We start from the raw sequence: 13775 nt of genomic DNA, 5'->3' as shown, positions 1-13775 counted from the left end.
GTGCATTAGTTTAGGTACAATGTTGGAACAGACTGAGATATTCATTAGTCATTCCACAATTAAACACAAGGTCTATTTAGCCATAGTATACATGCAATATTCACCAAAGATACTGCAGCACTTAATTTGGGGAGATAGGACTTGCTCCACCCTATATGCGAAAATGTCTGGTCTGGTAGGGCAGGATGGGGTGACTTGTGGTTTTAGAAATCTTCCAAGTCCGAAGGGTGCCAACTCCATCTAGATGAGCTTTCTTATGCCCTTAGATAACCTGGAAGCCACATTGTCTATACAGCTGGAGGTCAGCAGAGACACAGACTTGAGCCTTAAGCCCCCTGGCTGTAGCATTCCCATAAGACTGATTAATAATATAAATGTAAATTGACCCCCTAGAAGAGGCATGGGGAACCTGGGACTTCGAGGCCACAGGTTCTCCGTCCCTGCCCTAGATGTAGTACATATAAGCCCTTGAGGCAAAGATAAGCCCTGGAAAGGGGGTGTGGGGAATCTTCACTACCAGCTATACCTCACATGTGGTATTCTTTACCAGTACCTACACATAGAATTTTTCCTATTAAACCTGCAACGAAGGCCCCTGTTCCCTTGTAAAATGATACAGCAGCGGATACTCCCCTTATTTTCCCTTGCGTCCTTTATATGTGGGTACTTCACATGAGGGGTGAGTGCCTCAGCCTCTGAGGGCACAGTCAATCAATCTGTTAGTTTGACATGAGAGCTAAGTTTATGTACCCAACCAAGATTTACATATGTGATCACTCCTTTTAATCCTAACCCATGGCAGCCTCTTCCCTTGTATTTGTTACAGGGTAAATGTCACAATTTTTATTTCTTTATAGGTTTTTTAATAGGTAACACACCTAGGTCATTTTCTGAGGGGAGAGAGTATCTCTTAAGGTGTAGTCCATTGTGTTAAATGCTGCAGAGAGGTCAAGAATAATGACTGGGGAAAATCCATCAGGTTTGGCTGTTGTTTTTTGTCCTTCATTCCCGAAGAGGACCATGACATCAGGGAGGTGATGCCCTGACATGCAAGTGAATTGGATTTAAGCGAGAGAGCGCTATGCAAAGTCACCAGCTTCACTTTCTCCCCCAGAGCCATCTGAGTCCAGTGGCAAGATACATATCAGAATGACTGGAAATCACTCTGGATGCAGTGGGAGACCTTGACCATTTTAAGCTAAGGTCTTGCCCAGGTCTCAGTTTGACAGAGGCAAAGTCCATTCAGTGATTAAGGCTAGGTATGAAATGACGCAGAGAATGGCCTTTTTACCTAGTTTAAAAAAAAAAAATCAGTGTGGGAGGGGAATACCCTCAGGGTTTCTGGCCAAAACAGAAACTACTGCTAGTTGTATTCACTCTGGGCCAATCAGGGCCCAGACAATGACAAAGTAGGGCTTGGCCTGGGACCTATCATTGGCCAATCAATGAGAGCCAGAGTGGACTTGCATGCATCAGATTTGGCTAGAAAGAGGTCATTAGAAGCTTTGAAAAGAACAGTTTAAGTTGAAAGAGTAGTCAAAAATACTGAAGTTGAGAACCTGAGAGACTTAGAAAGATAGTGTTGCTCTAGCAGAAACAGGGATGTTCTGCGGAGAGGTGGGTCTTGGGGGGGGGGGTAGGCAACACAATTGACATATCAAATACATGTCTGCAACACAACCAGTCCATATTAGCTCATCCTATACTGCTTTTCCCAACAGAAAACAAAAAAGGCAAAGGGATACAGGGATGAGATTTTACCATTTTTTTTTTTTTGCTAGGCAATGGGGTAAGTGACTTGCCCAGGGTCACATAGCTAGTAAGTGTTATGTGTCTGAGGCTGGACTTGAACTCAGATTCTCCTGAATCCAGGACTGGTGCTCTATCCACTGTGCCACCTAGCTGCCCCCAAGATCTTATCTTTGACTGCCCCAGATGGCAAAGCCCACCTGCTGAAGGGATTTGGGTGTGAGGATAGTGGAGGAGACAAGGAATTTTGCTTTCCATTCCACCTGGACTGGCCCAAGTTTAGGTTATGGGTGGCAGCTAGGTGGCACAGTGGATACAGCACCGGCCCTGGATTGAGGAGGACCTGAGTTCAAATCTGGCCTCAGACACATAACACTTACTAGCTGTGTGACCCTTGGCAAGTCACTTAACCCCATTGCCTAATCACCAAAAAAAAAAAAAATTTAGGTTTATTAGTCCTAATAGGATTAAGTAGGACACACTCACCACAAGCCAGGAAGAAAGGAAATGGAATGGGAGCAGGCTTCATTAATCTTCCTAATTTCTTGTGTTTTTGTCACACCCTTTGAAATCAGACTTTGGCCTTCTTGGTGCCAGGCCACAGTCCTTCAGGGTGCTCACCCCCCACTCTGGAAAACATTGCTCCAGACTACTAGGGCAGCTCTAGATCAAGCTGCCCCCTCATGAAAGAAAATTTAGTTGAAGGAGTGGGAGAGGAGGGAAAGGCACTAACAGCTAATTGAATCAGGAAAGGGTTCATGTAGACGATGGTGCTTGAGATGATATCTGAAGGAAACTAGGACTGAAAGAAACAAAAGCAAGAAGGGAGTGCATTCCAGACAAAGGAGGACTGCTTGTGCAAAGGCACCAAGAAAAGATGGAGGTTTGTGTGTAAAGAAAGGCAAGGGGGCCAAGCTGGCAGGACTGAATCAATAATAATATGTACCATTTATATAGTGCTTTAAGGTTTGCAGACTGCTTTCCAAACATTAATTTCATTTGAGATGAATATTTAGTAATTAATCCTGACAACCATCCTGAGTTAGGTGCTGTTATTATCCCCCAGTCTCAGAGTCCCCATCTGGCGTCTAGCCAGAGTCCTAGCTCCGCTGCCCTAGAATTCCCGTGCTTTTCTCCCTCAGCTCCCACCTCGCTCGGTATCGCTCGCCCCTCCTCCCGCTGGGATCTCCTAAGGGCGGTGCTTGGCCACGCCCCTTCCGCCGGCTGGGGGCGGGGTCAGCACCTTCTTCCGCTCGGGAGGAACGGAGCTGCTGAGCGAGCGCGGTAGGTTGGGGCGGTGGTTGGGGGCTCTTGAGAGGGCGCTTCACTCGTCCCCAGATCAGTCCCGAAGCGACAGATCCCGGCGACTTCCTGTCTGTGGAGCCCATTGCTTTTGCCCCAGCGCCTGCCTGAGTCTCTCTCCTTGCCCCCATCCCCCATAGTGAGATTTAAGGAAATCGAGGCAGGATTCTTGAAACTCAGGAAATTGTTTTTGTTGTGTTGCTTTGGTCTTTACCTAGACCATGTGTGTTGGGGAGAAGGGCCAGCTCTAGAACACTAGCTCTGGAATCAGCACCTAAGTCCAATCAAGCAGTCAACCAGCATTTATTATGCTACGACGGTATGCCACTCATTGGGAATAATGGGGGGGGAGTTCCTCAAGGAGCTTACATAGAATGGGGTGTAGGGAGTGGAAGAGCACATATAATTACGTAGGCGTGTGCAAAATAATTATAGTGTAAACAAGGGAGAGGGCACTCAAGAAAGGCATCTATTAGAAGGTGGTGCTTGAACGAAGTTTTGAAGGAAACAAGTGCAAGAGGTAGATATGAGAGTGCATTCCAGGCATGAAAGAAGACCAATGCAAAGTGAAGTCAGGTTAACAAGCATTTATTAAGCATGTATTGTTTGCCAGGCCCTGGGCTAAGCGCTGAAGATCGGAAGAAAGGTAGAAACAGCCCCTGCCCCCACAGACTCACAGTGTAATGGACACAACATGCAAAGGACTTTCTACAAACAGGATATTTGCTGAATGACTTGGAGATAATCACAGAGGGGAGGTATTAGCTTTAGGGGGTCCAGGAAAACCTTCTTGGAGTAGATGGGATTTTAGTGGAAGGAAGTCAGGAGACCGAGATGAAGAGGAAAAAAATTCCAGGCAGTGGGAATTCTCAGTTCATTGGGAAAATGCACTGATAGAGGAGATGGAATGCCTGTGCCCAACATCATTGGATTACAGAGTAGGGGGGAGCAAGGTATAAGAAGACCATAAGGGTAGGAAAGGGCCAGGTTGTGAAGGGCTTTAAAAACCAACCAGAGGATTTTGTTTTCTGTCCTGGAGATAGAGCGACACTTGGCTCCCCATTGACATGGTCACACCTTCACATTAGGAAGATGACTTTGGCAGCTGAGTGGAAGGTGGACTGGAGTGGGGACAAATTTGAGACAGGAAGACCAACAGGCTTTTGAAATAGTCCAAGTATGAAGGGATAACAGCCTGCACCAGCGTGATGGCTGGATCAGAGGAGAGAAAGGGATTTGTAGGAGAGATGCTGCAAGGGTAGAATTAACAGGATTTAACAACTGGTTGAATATAATGGATGAGTTAGGAATCAAGGATAACACCTAGGTTTCAGTTCTGGGTAACTGAGGGAATGGTGCTGCCTTCAGCAGGAATAGGGAAATTTGAAGTTCAGTTTTGGATATGCTTTAAGGTGCGTCCAGCACATCTAGTTTGAAACATCCAGTAGGCACTTGGAGATACAAGTCAGGAACTCAGGAATGAGAAAAGGGCCAGATATATAGGTTTAGGACACATCTGCATATAGATAATTAAACGTATAAGAATAGCTGCGGTCACCAAGTGAGATTGTAGAGAAAAGGGCTCAGGCGAAGCTTTGGGGTAAACCAACGGGGGCATGGGATAGTTGAAAAGGAGATTTTGTAAAAAGGTGGGCAGATAGGAGGGAAACAGAGTCATGAAAACCCAGAGAGGAGAGGGGATCTAGGAGGAAAGAGTGGCCAACAGAGTGTCAATCCCTGCAGAGAGGTCCAGAAGGGTAAGGATTGGGGCGGGGGTACTATTAGATTTGACAGTTAGGAGATCCCTTGTTAACTTTGAAGAGAGTCTTTGCAGTTGAGTGATGTGGTCAGAGGCCACATTGCCAAGAGCTGAGAAGGTATGGAAAGCCGAGAATCTGGAGGTCATGAGTACAGACACCATTTTCAAAATCAGACTCTAGTGGTTGAGAATTGTATGACCTTGGGTAAATCATTTACCTCTGTAGACTTCGTCTTCCTCATCCATAAAATGGGGGGGGTGTTGGATGAGATAACTCCCAGAGTCTCTCCCAGCTCTATTTTTGATTCTCTTTGTTACCTGCAGTGGTGTATTGACAGGAGCACTGAGCTGGGGCATCAGGGCCCTTTTGGCCCTGGACATTATTTCAGCTCTTTGTAATTAAATAATATTTGTAAACCACTTAGCACAACTTCTAGCACATAATAGATACTTAATGAAGGCTTGGTACCTTCCCTTCCTTCCTTCTACTCTCTCTCTCTTTCTTCCTCCCTCTCTCCCTCCTTTCCTCCTTCACTCCCTTCCCTCTTCCCTTCCTTCCTCTCTTCCTCTTTCCCTTCTACCTTCCCTCCCTCCTTCCCTTCCTCCCTTCTTTTCTTCCTTCCACCTTCCTCCCTCCCTTTTTTCTTTCCTCTCTCCTTTGCTTTCTTCCTTTCTTCTTCCGTCCCTTCCTTCCACCCTTTCTCCTTGCCTCCCTCTCTCCCTTCTTTTTATCCTTCCTTCTTCCATTCTTTCCTTCTTCCCTCCCTCCCTTCCCCTCTCCTCTCTTTCTCCTTTCCTTCCTTTTTGGGACATGTGTCACATAGATGACTTAAATGGATGCTCTTTGCTTGTTGACCTGTGAGCATTTCTGTGAGTGTGCCATCCACTGATCCAAATTGCAGTCCATCCATACCTTATCCTGTGCAGTTCTTTTCTTTGGTCTCTCCTACATTCCTCTCCTACATGAGCATAATATAGGAGACCTTCCTCTAGGTCTCTTTAACATTAAGTGACACCAGTGCAGCACTGAAGCCATACAGCTGTTATCCTTCATTCTCATGTAGGACTGGCCCGCCACCTTTTCCTGTTATCAGTCCCTGATTATAATTTTTCAACCAAGTTTTATTGATGTTTTTTGCTTTTATATCACATTGATTTCCAACTATGCCCCTCTCACTTCCCATACCCATCAAGCCTTGTGACAAAAATTTAAAAAGAAGAAATGTTCAGCAAAACCATCCAATTCTTCAACCATTGCTAATGATGTATGCAATACTCCTCATCCATAGTCCCTTGCCTTTTTGGCAGAAGGAAGAAGGTGCATTTTCCCATCTTTTCTCAGAGGCCAATCTTGGTCATTATAATTATGCAACATTGAGTTTTGTTTTATTGTTCTTTCTGTTTTTATTGTTGTGGTGGTTATTTATATTCATTCCCAGCTTTCTCATCTTTGATTTTTAAACAATTTTTTGTGCATCATCCATCCCTGATTATGTGACGTACCCTATATACGCCCACCTCTCCATCTCCCCTTTGGGTTACTTGAAATTTTAATTTTTAGTAATAATAATATTAATAAAAATAATGATATTCATTGATGACTGACAATGCTTTCAAAATTGCAAAGTGCTTATGTACATGATCCCATTTGAGATAGCAATCTGGTGAGGTAGATTGTGTTGGTTCATGATTTGCCACCATTGCTGGAGGAATATTGGTTTTTAAGTCAGATTTTTCTTTTAGGGAGCAAGCTTGTGGTCACAAAACACTGAGGTTTCCAAATACAGTCCAGCTCACCTCTTACTCTTAGTTAATTCTGGGCCCATCTAATCTTCTGCCATGCCAGTCTGGGATATATATACAGAGGGACCAACTTAGCTGTCTATCTCACTGCATGAGACCGAGGGCAATGGTTCTCACCTTTCCACTTTTCCTTCATGATGTTTTCTATATTTCTTTATAAATTTTCTTCCTGTCTAGCTCTGCTGCTTATTCAAAAACACCTTCTAAGGTGTTTCCCAGAACACCCTGGTCATGGACCCAAAGCCTCGACTTGTGCCAGAGGGAGGACGACTGGAATACCTGCAGGCATTGGTCACCGAGTTCCAGGAGACAGCAAGCCAAGGTGGGGGGGGGGGGACTGTCAGACCCAGCATCCTTTGCTTTCTGCTCCCCCCAAAAAAAACAGCTCACATGCCATTTATTATTTTCATGTTTTTGTTACAAATTAGACTTCATTGTCGTCCTTCATTCTCTAAAAGGACCAAAATGCCATCACTATGTTGGAGTCAAGGTACAATGTGTCTGACAATGGTTGATCAGACTAACATGAGCTCAGAAGGCTCTACCCCAGGTTGGGCACAAATAGTCCATGTGAACATTTGGCGTGGAGATGGCTCTAAATTTGCACATCTCACATTTCTTTTGGGCTACAGTGGTGTAGTAGATAGAGCGCAGGACCTGGAGGCAGGAAGACCTGAGTTCAAATCTGGTCTCAAACACTTACTTGTATGACCCTGGGCAAATCATTTAATCCTGTTTGCCTCAGTGTCCTCATCTCTAAAATGAGTTGGAGAAGGAAATGGCAAAACCACTTTAGTATTTTTGCCAAGAAAAGACCAAATGCGGTCATGAAGAATTGGACACGACTGAACAGCAACTAATCCAAATTAGACACATAGTGGCTGGATAACCTGGCAACTTCCTATGACTATAAGCTGCAGTAGGAATACCAGGTACCTGCCTTAGTGGAGTAAGCTTGCCACTAGAAACTCCCTACAGCAGTGAAATCACCGGTCAGGTCCCATAGCATCAACAATGTTATGTTTATTACACAATTTCCAGTCTATCAGAAAAACAAATCTCCACTGGTGGGACTGTCACCTTTTTAATATTTTGCAAGGGTTTTTTTTTCCTCAACTTAAATTAAAAAACAGAAACAGAGAACAACAGCAACTCACTCTCCTGACAAATGAGTTTCTCTCATTATATGGGTTTTTTTTCCCCTTCAGCACCTATTGTCTCATTTCATTTTCTCCATTGCTAAAAGATTCCAAGAGTTACCTTCCTGGCTGAGCACATCACTCACTTAAGCTTGACCAGCTAGGCTCTGAAGAGAAAGGGGAGAAAGAGGTCTCATTACCTGAGAGAAGGAAGGGACCTCTGCAGTTCTCTAGTCTAACCTCTACACCAAAGGAATCCCCACTGTAACGTACCTACCAAGAACTCATCCAGCCTCCACTTGAAGACCTCCAAGGAGGGGGAACCTAGTACCTCCCAAGGGAGACCATGCCACTTTGGGACGGCTCTCATTGTTTTTCCTGACATTGAGCCTGAATTGGTCCCTTTGCAATTTCTATCCTTTTCTCCTTGTTTTGTACTCTCAGGTCAAACAGAATAAGCCTCATTCCTTTTCTGTTTAATAGCCTTTCAATTACTTGAATCATGTCTGTTCTTCCATTCCCCCAACCTCCACCACCCCGCCTTCCTGATTCCCTACCAAGTCTTCTACACCTTAAACATGTCAGGTTCCTTCAGGTGGCCATATGTCATGGACTCGATGTCTTTCAGCATCCTGGTTGCCCTCCTCTGGTCACTCTAGCTTATCCCTGACATCCTTCTTAAAACAGGACACCCAGAACTGAACATGCTGAAACACATCTGGATTATAACAGATAAAGTCTGACAAGGACAGAGTACAGTGACATTATCGTCTCCCTGTTCTTGGGAGCTGTGCCCCAGTTAATGCAGCCCAAGATCACATTAAGCTTTTTTTGGTTGCTGACTCAGACTGCCCTTGTACTAAAACCTCCAGATCTTTTCCAGACTGCTGTCTCACCATGCCTCCCTGTATTGAAGTTGATTTTTTTGGTACCCAAGTGCAAGACTCTACATTTATCTTTATTGAATTTTGTCTTATTAATGATTCAGCCCAATGCTGTAGCTTGTCAAGATTTCTTTTTGGATCTTGACTCTGTCATCCATTGTATTAGTTATCTCTCCCACCTTAGTGTCACTTGCAGATTTGATGAGGATGTCATCTAGGATTTTTTCCAAGTCATTGCTAAAAATGTTATTGGTACAGTCCCAAGCACAAACCCCTTGGGTACTCCACTGGACATCCTGCTCCGTTTTCATTGAAGCATTAACGCTATTCTTTGAATTTTGCTATCTAACCAGTTCTGAAATCATCTGATTTATATTATCTAATCCATCTTTCCATCTTCTCCATGAAAATTGTATGAGATACTTTATCAAAATCTTTGCTAAAATCTAGATGAGCCATTCTTAAATTCAGCATTCTCTCTCACATACCAGTTTAGTAACCTTGACAAAGAGGAAATGAGGTGAGTTGGGCATGACCTGTTCTCCATGAAGCCAATGCTGGCTCTTCATAATCACCACTTCCCTTCTGGATGTTCACCAAGATGTTCCTTTAATGATCTGATCTAGGACTTTCCCAAAAATTGAAATTGAGCTCATCGGTCTATATTTTGTAGGCTTTTTCTTGCCTTTCTTGAAAAGGGAGACATTTGCCTTTCTTTCCAAACCCATGGCACCTCTTCCAGTTTTCAAGCTGTCTCAGATATCACCGACGGTGGCTCTGTGATCACATCTGCAAGTATTTTCAGGACCTAAGGATGTAGTTAGTTCATCTGGGCCAGGTGAATTTTCATCAAGGGTAAAGAGGCACTTTCTTATCATCTCTTTAATTATCTTGGGGATCAATTTCCTGTTAGTTGATTTTGTTTTGTCATTTCCACCCTAAAGGTCATTCTCCTTGGCAGAAAAAACAGAAACAAAATAAGTAAGCAGCTCTGGGTTCTCTCTGTTGTTAGTTATCAACATCCCATCTACCCCAAGCAGAAGCTCTATCGCTTCTTGGATCCTTTTTTTCCTCCCAGGAGAGCTAAAATGAATCTTTTTTTGTTGTCATTGTTGTATTTAGTTGCCATCCATAGCTTCAACTCATCTTGAGCTCTAGCATTCATTTCATTTTTTTTTTTACAGAACAATGCTACACGCTTATATTAATTCTCTGTTACTCATCATTGCTTCCATCTACTGTAAATTTATCCTTTAAATCTAAGTTGGTTGGTGAATCCCCTCTGTAGCCACATCAGTCTCTTCAGTTTCTCTTTCTCATTAGAATTGTTTCCCTTTTGTGTTTTCAGATTTTCATTCTTGAGCATCTGCCCTCGGTCTTCTAGGCTTCTTTCCTTTGGGGCATTTTGATCCAGGGGATCCTATCTCTCTCTTCTTTGAAATCTTCTTTCCCCTAATTTAGGGTACGTGTCAGACAGTGCCTAGATTTCTTCTCCTCCATTGTTGTTATTTGTCCTTTATTCTCAAAGAGGACCATGATATCAAGAAGACTTGCAGGTGAAATGGATTTAAGTGAGGGAGTGCTGTGCAGGGTCACCAGCATCACTTTTTCCTCCAGAGCCATCTGGGTCCAGTGGCAAGAAATAGATTAGGACTACTAGAGATGGCCCCCTCTCCTCCATTGCAAACTTTAGGAAGGAGTGGTTACTTCCCTCCAGGATTCCCATTGTTTCTAGCCCAACAACCAGGTTCTCTCAATTAGTGAGATTCAGATCCAGAAAAGAATCTCTCCTAATTGGTTCCTCCACCTTTTGAAGGATGAAATTCACCAAGGCAAGTTAAGAAATTCTTAGCCGCTCTGCCTTTCGCAGAGAGAGAGAGAGAGGTTCTTTTTAAGGTGCTTTCAGCAGAGGTCACTTGTACCTATGTGTATGACTTGAAGTGGGTAATTGTCATCCATTTGGACAAGTCTCGGTAGGGTCCCCCTTGGGTTCATACTTTGGGAAGACAGCACACTTCTCTGTTGTTTTCAGGCCCCAACAAATAGCCAGACCCAATCTCTGTGAGCAGGGAATCACTAGTTACTGTGACTCTTCTCACTTTTTTCCACTGTCCCCTTGTGGGATCCTCTCCTGCCTGAGAACTGTGCCTCTCTTCTAGAGGACAAGCAACTTCGTCTTCCTCACAGCCTCCGGCTCTCCCTTCAGGAAGAGCTTGTAATCTTTTTAAGTCCTAATGGTACAGCTCTTCTTTTCCTATTTAATTCTTTTCCATCTTCCATTATCCTTACAAGGATGTCCAGTATGTCAAGCGTGGATGTCATGTCCTATCCCTTCTTTTACCATTGGAGTCTTCTGTTTTCCTTAGGAACCCTTCATTCTCCCAAACAACCTCGAGTCTAGAGATATATTCTGGTAGTCCCATCACCTTCTCTAGGTGGTAGATCAATGCCTACACCTGATATTCAGAAAATGGTACCACAGCTGTGGCAGAAATACAAACATTGTAGCTTGAGTGTCACAAGTCACCCCATTCTCTATACTGGTTGAGATTTTCAGCCTCATTCTCTTGAACATTTGAGTGTTTACACCTCAACTCTAAGAACCTGGTTAGAACTTTTTTATGGCCAATTAACACCCCTTAATAACGTTGACATTTACTTTCCTGAGAGAAAATCCCTGACCCTTCCCTTCCCCCTCTTCTGTTCCAAGGGACAGTGTCCCTCGTCCACTTTCTGATGTTTCCTTTCCATTACAGAAGCCAAGGAGCAGGTCCTGGCCAATCTAGCAAATTTTGCCTATGACCCCAACAACTACCAGCATCTCCGGGAGCTGCAAGTGTTGGACTTATTCCTTGATGTACTGAGCGAGGACAGCGATACCTTAGTGGAGTTTGCCATAGGTAAAGGGCCCGAGGGGTTGGGTGATGAAAGAGCTAACCTTGTCTCGTAATCTTGTACCCTCCTCTCCTTCCGCTCTGCTTTAGAAGAGTTTTAGGGTCTTCTCTGCCCAGGCTGTTGGGCTGGAATAATATGTTAGTGGTGATAATGCATCATCTGCTGGAAATACATCATCTACTTATGATAGCCATGCATTAACTCTCTCTGCAACCTGTTGTAGGGATTATAATCACTCAGTCTGCAAGAAAAACCACTGAGGCAGAGCTTTAAGCCAGTGGTCTTTTAATGTACATTAAAGGGTCCATGGTGCCATCTAATGAAGTGGAGCCCAGACCTTCCTCACTTGGTAAACAAAGTAGTGAACATTACATTAAAGTTTGAGGCCCATTATATAAGAACCTATCTTATCTAATTATCTCTATATGATTTATGTAAAATGTCAATGATTAATACTGATTGGAATAGAGTAGGGGTCCAAATTAATTATTTCTCACACTATGCAGGATGGGATCTGTTAACTTCATTTTCCTCACCTTTGGGATATGGCCATAATAATACCTGCTGCTTATCTTAGAAAGATAGCATGAGAATAAAATAATAATATCAAACAAGGGACTGTGTGGCATATTGAAGAAAGAGCTGGACTGGAAGTCAAAAAACCTGGGTTCAAATCCTTCTTTTGACACATATATCTGTGTGACCATGGGCAAGTAGCTTAACATATGATTATCTCAAACATCTCTAAGAGACTATAAGTTATAGATGGGTTGCTAACCTGCATCTGTGGAGTGATTTTCCATATAATGAAATTATAGTATATTGATTAATTTTACTAAACTACTTTCTTCATTTTTTTATTCTTTGTTTTAAGAGATGGATGTCCAGGGAGAAAAAGGGGAAGAAATATAACAAAAGCAGTCCATAAAATTAAAAAGAAAAAGAAATCATAAATCTAGGGAAAAAAAGATTGAAAAGCACTTTGAAAAAATAAAATTACTCTTCAAGTAAATGTGCCATACAAATGCTCAGTGTTATTTAATACTAATTTGTGTTTATGCAGCACTTTAATATTTCTAAAGCACTTAAGTACTTTCCTAACAACCCTATTATTACCCCCTTTTAACTGAGGCTTAGAGCAGATGACTTGCCCACAGTCACACACCTGCTTCCTAATGAGTTTCCTGAGCATGAGTTTTGTTTCTTGCACAAAGCATAAGAGTTTGTAATTAAATTTTTTAAAACACTCACCTCGCCCCCATATTAACAGAGTTTACAAGAGCAAAAACAAAATATGTACTATAGTCTGGGCATCTAGCATATGGCTTCGGCAGGCTGCCCATCAGCAAGTATTTATTATACAGCTACCTTGTGCTAAGTCCAGAGGCAAGACAAAAGTCAAGACGACTGTCCAGGGATAAAAGTACAATGAACGAAACAATCCCCACTCACATGGAGCTTCCATTCTGACTGGACCTATAACAAAAAAGAGAAGAAATAAGAAACAGTTAAACACAGGGTAATTTGAGAGGGAGGGCACTGGCCGTTGAGGGGATCAAAGGAAGGCCTCATACAGAAAGTGTGCTTAAGCTGCCTCTTGAAGGGAGACAAGGATTACAGGAGGTGCAGATGAGGAAGGCGGCCATTCCATGCCTTTGGGGAACGTGCCAAGGCCTGAAGTTGGGAGATGTTGGGAATGTTACACGTGAGGAACAGAAAGATGGCCAGCCGGGTTGGCCAGAGAATATACTCAAATTCTTTGAGAAAGTATCAAAACAGCTACCTCTCGTAAGTAAGCCAAGCCCCAGGACACAGAGAAAGAAGCTGTTACTTCAGTGGTACAGATTAAAGTGCCTAATGGCCACAGGAATCCCTGCCCAAGCAGCCGGGTGGACAGTAGATAGAATGTTGGGCCTGGACTCAGGAAGACCTGAGTTCAAATGTAGCCCTAGACATTTACTAGCTGTGTGACCCCTGACAAGTCACTTAATCTTTGTCTGCCTCAGTGTCCCAACTATAAAATGGGGATAATAATAGCACCTACATCATGGGGATGTTGTGAGGATCAAATTTAATATTTTAAAAAGATTTAACACAGTGCCTGGCACATAGTTGGTCCTTAGTAAATGCATATTCCCCTTCATTATTCTCTTCCCTACATTCCATGCAGCAATTTGTAATGCTAAGATGTGCAAGGAAGGGTGGCGCAGTAAATAGACTGTTGGACTTGGGAGTTAGGTAGAC

At 43.3% G+C, this 13775-nt stretch overlaps 1 protein-coding gene across 2 annotated transcripts in view; it reads left to right on the top strand.

Moving 5' to 3' along the window:
- Positions 1-13775, top strand: part of ARMC7 (armadillo repeat containing 7) — a 30251-nt gene that overhangs the window by 3709 nt on the left and 12767 nt on the right. Inside the window, exons 1-3 of one of the 2 annotated variants that reach the window (XM_027873200.1) lie at positions 2988-3033; positions 6791-6935; positions 11393-11536. In XM_027873200.1, coding sequence (XP_027729001.1) covers positions 6845-6935; positions 11393-11536 — 235 coding nt within the window. In that variant the 5' untranslated portion in view covers positions 2988-3033; positions 6791-6844. Of the gene's footprint in view, positions 1-2987; positions 3034-6790; positions 6936-11392; positions 11537-13775 lie in introns of those variants that run through there. The other variant, XM_027873201.1, reaches the window with a different exon arrangement.

Source organism: Vombatus ursinus, unplaced genomic scaffold, assembly GCF_900497805.2.
Source record: "Vombatus ursinus unplaced genomic scaffold, bare-nosed wombat genome assembly UNPS02014801.1, whole genome shotgun sequence".
NCBI lineage: Eukaryota > Metazoa > Chordata > Mammalia > Diprotodontia > Vombatidae > Vombatus > Vombatus ursinus.
Note: the sequence above shows the minus strand (reverse complement) of the source record. Positions and strands in the feature narration are given on the sequence as shown.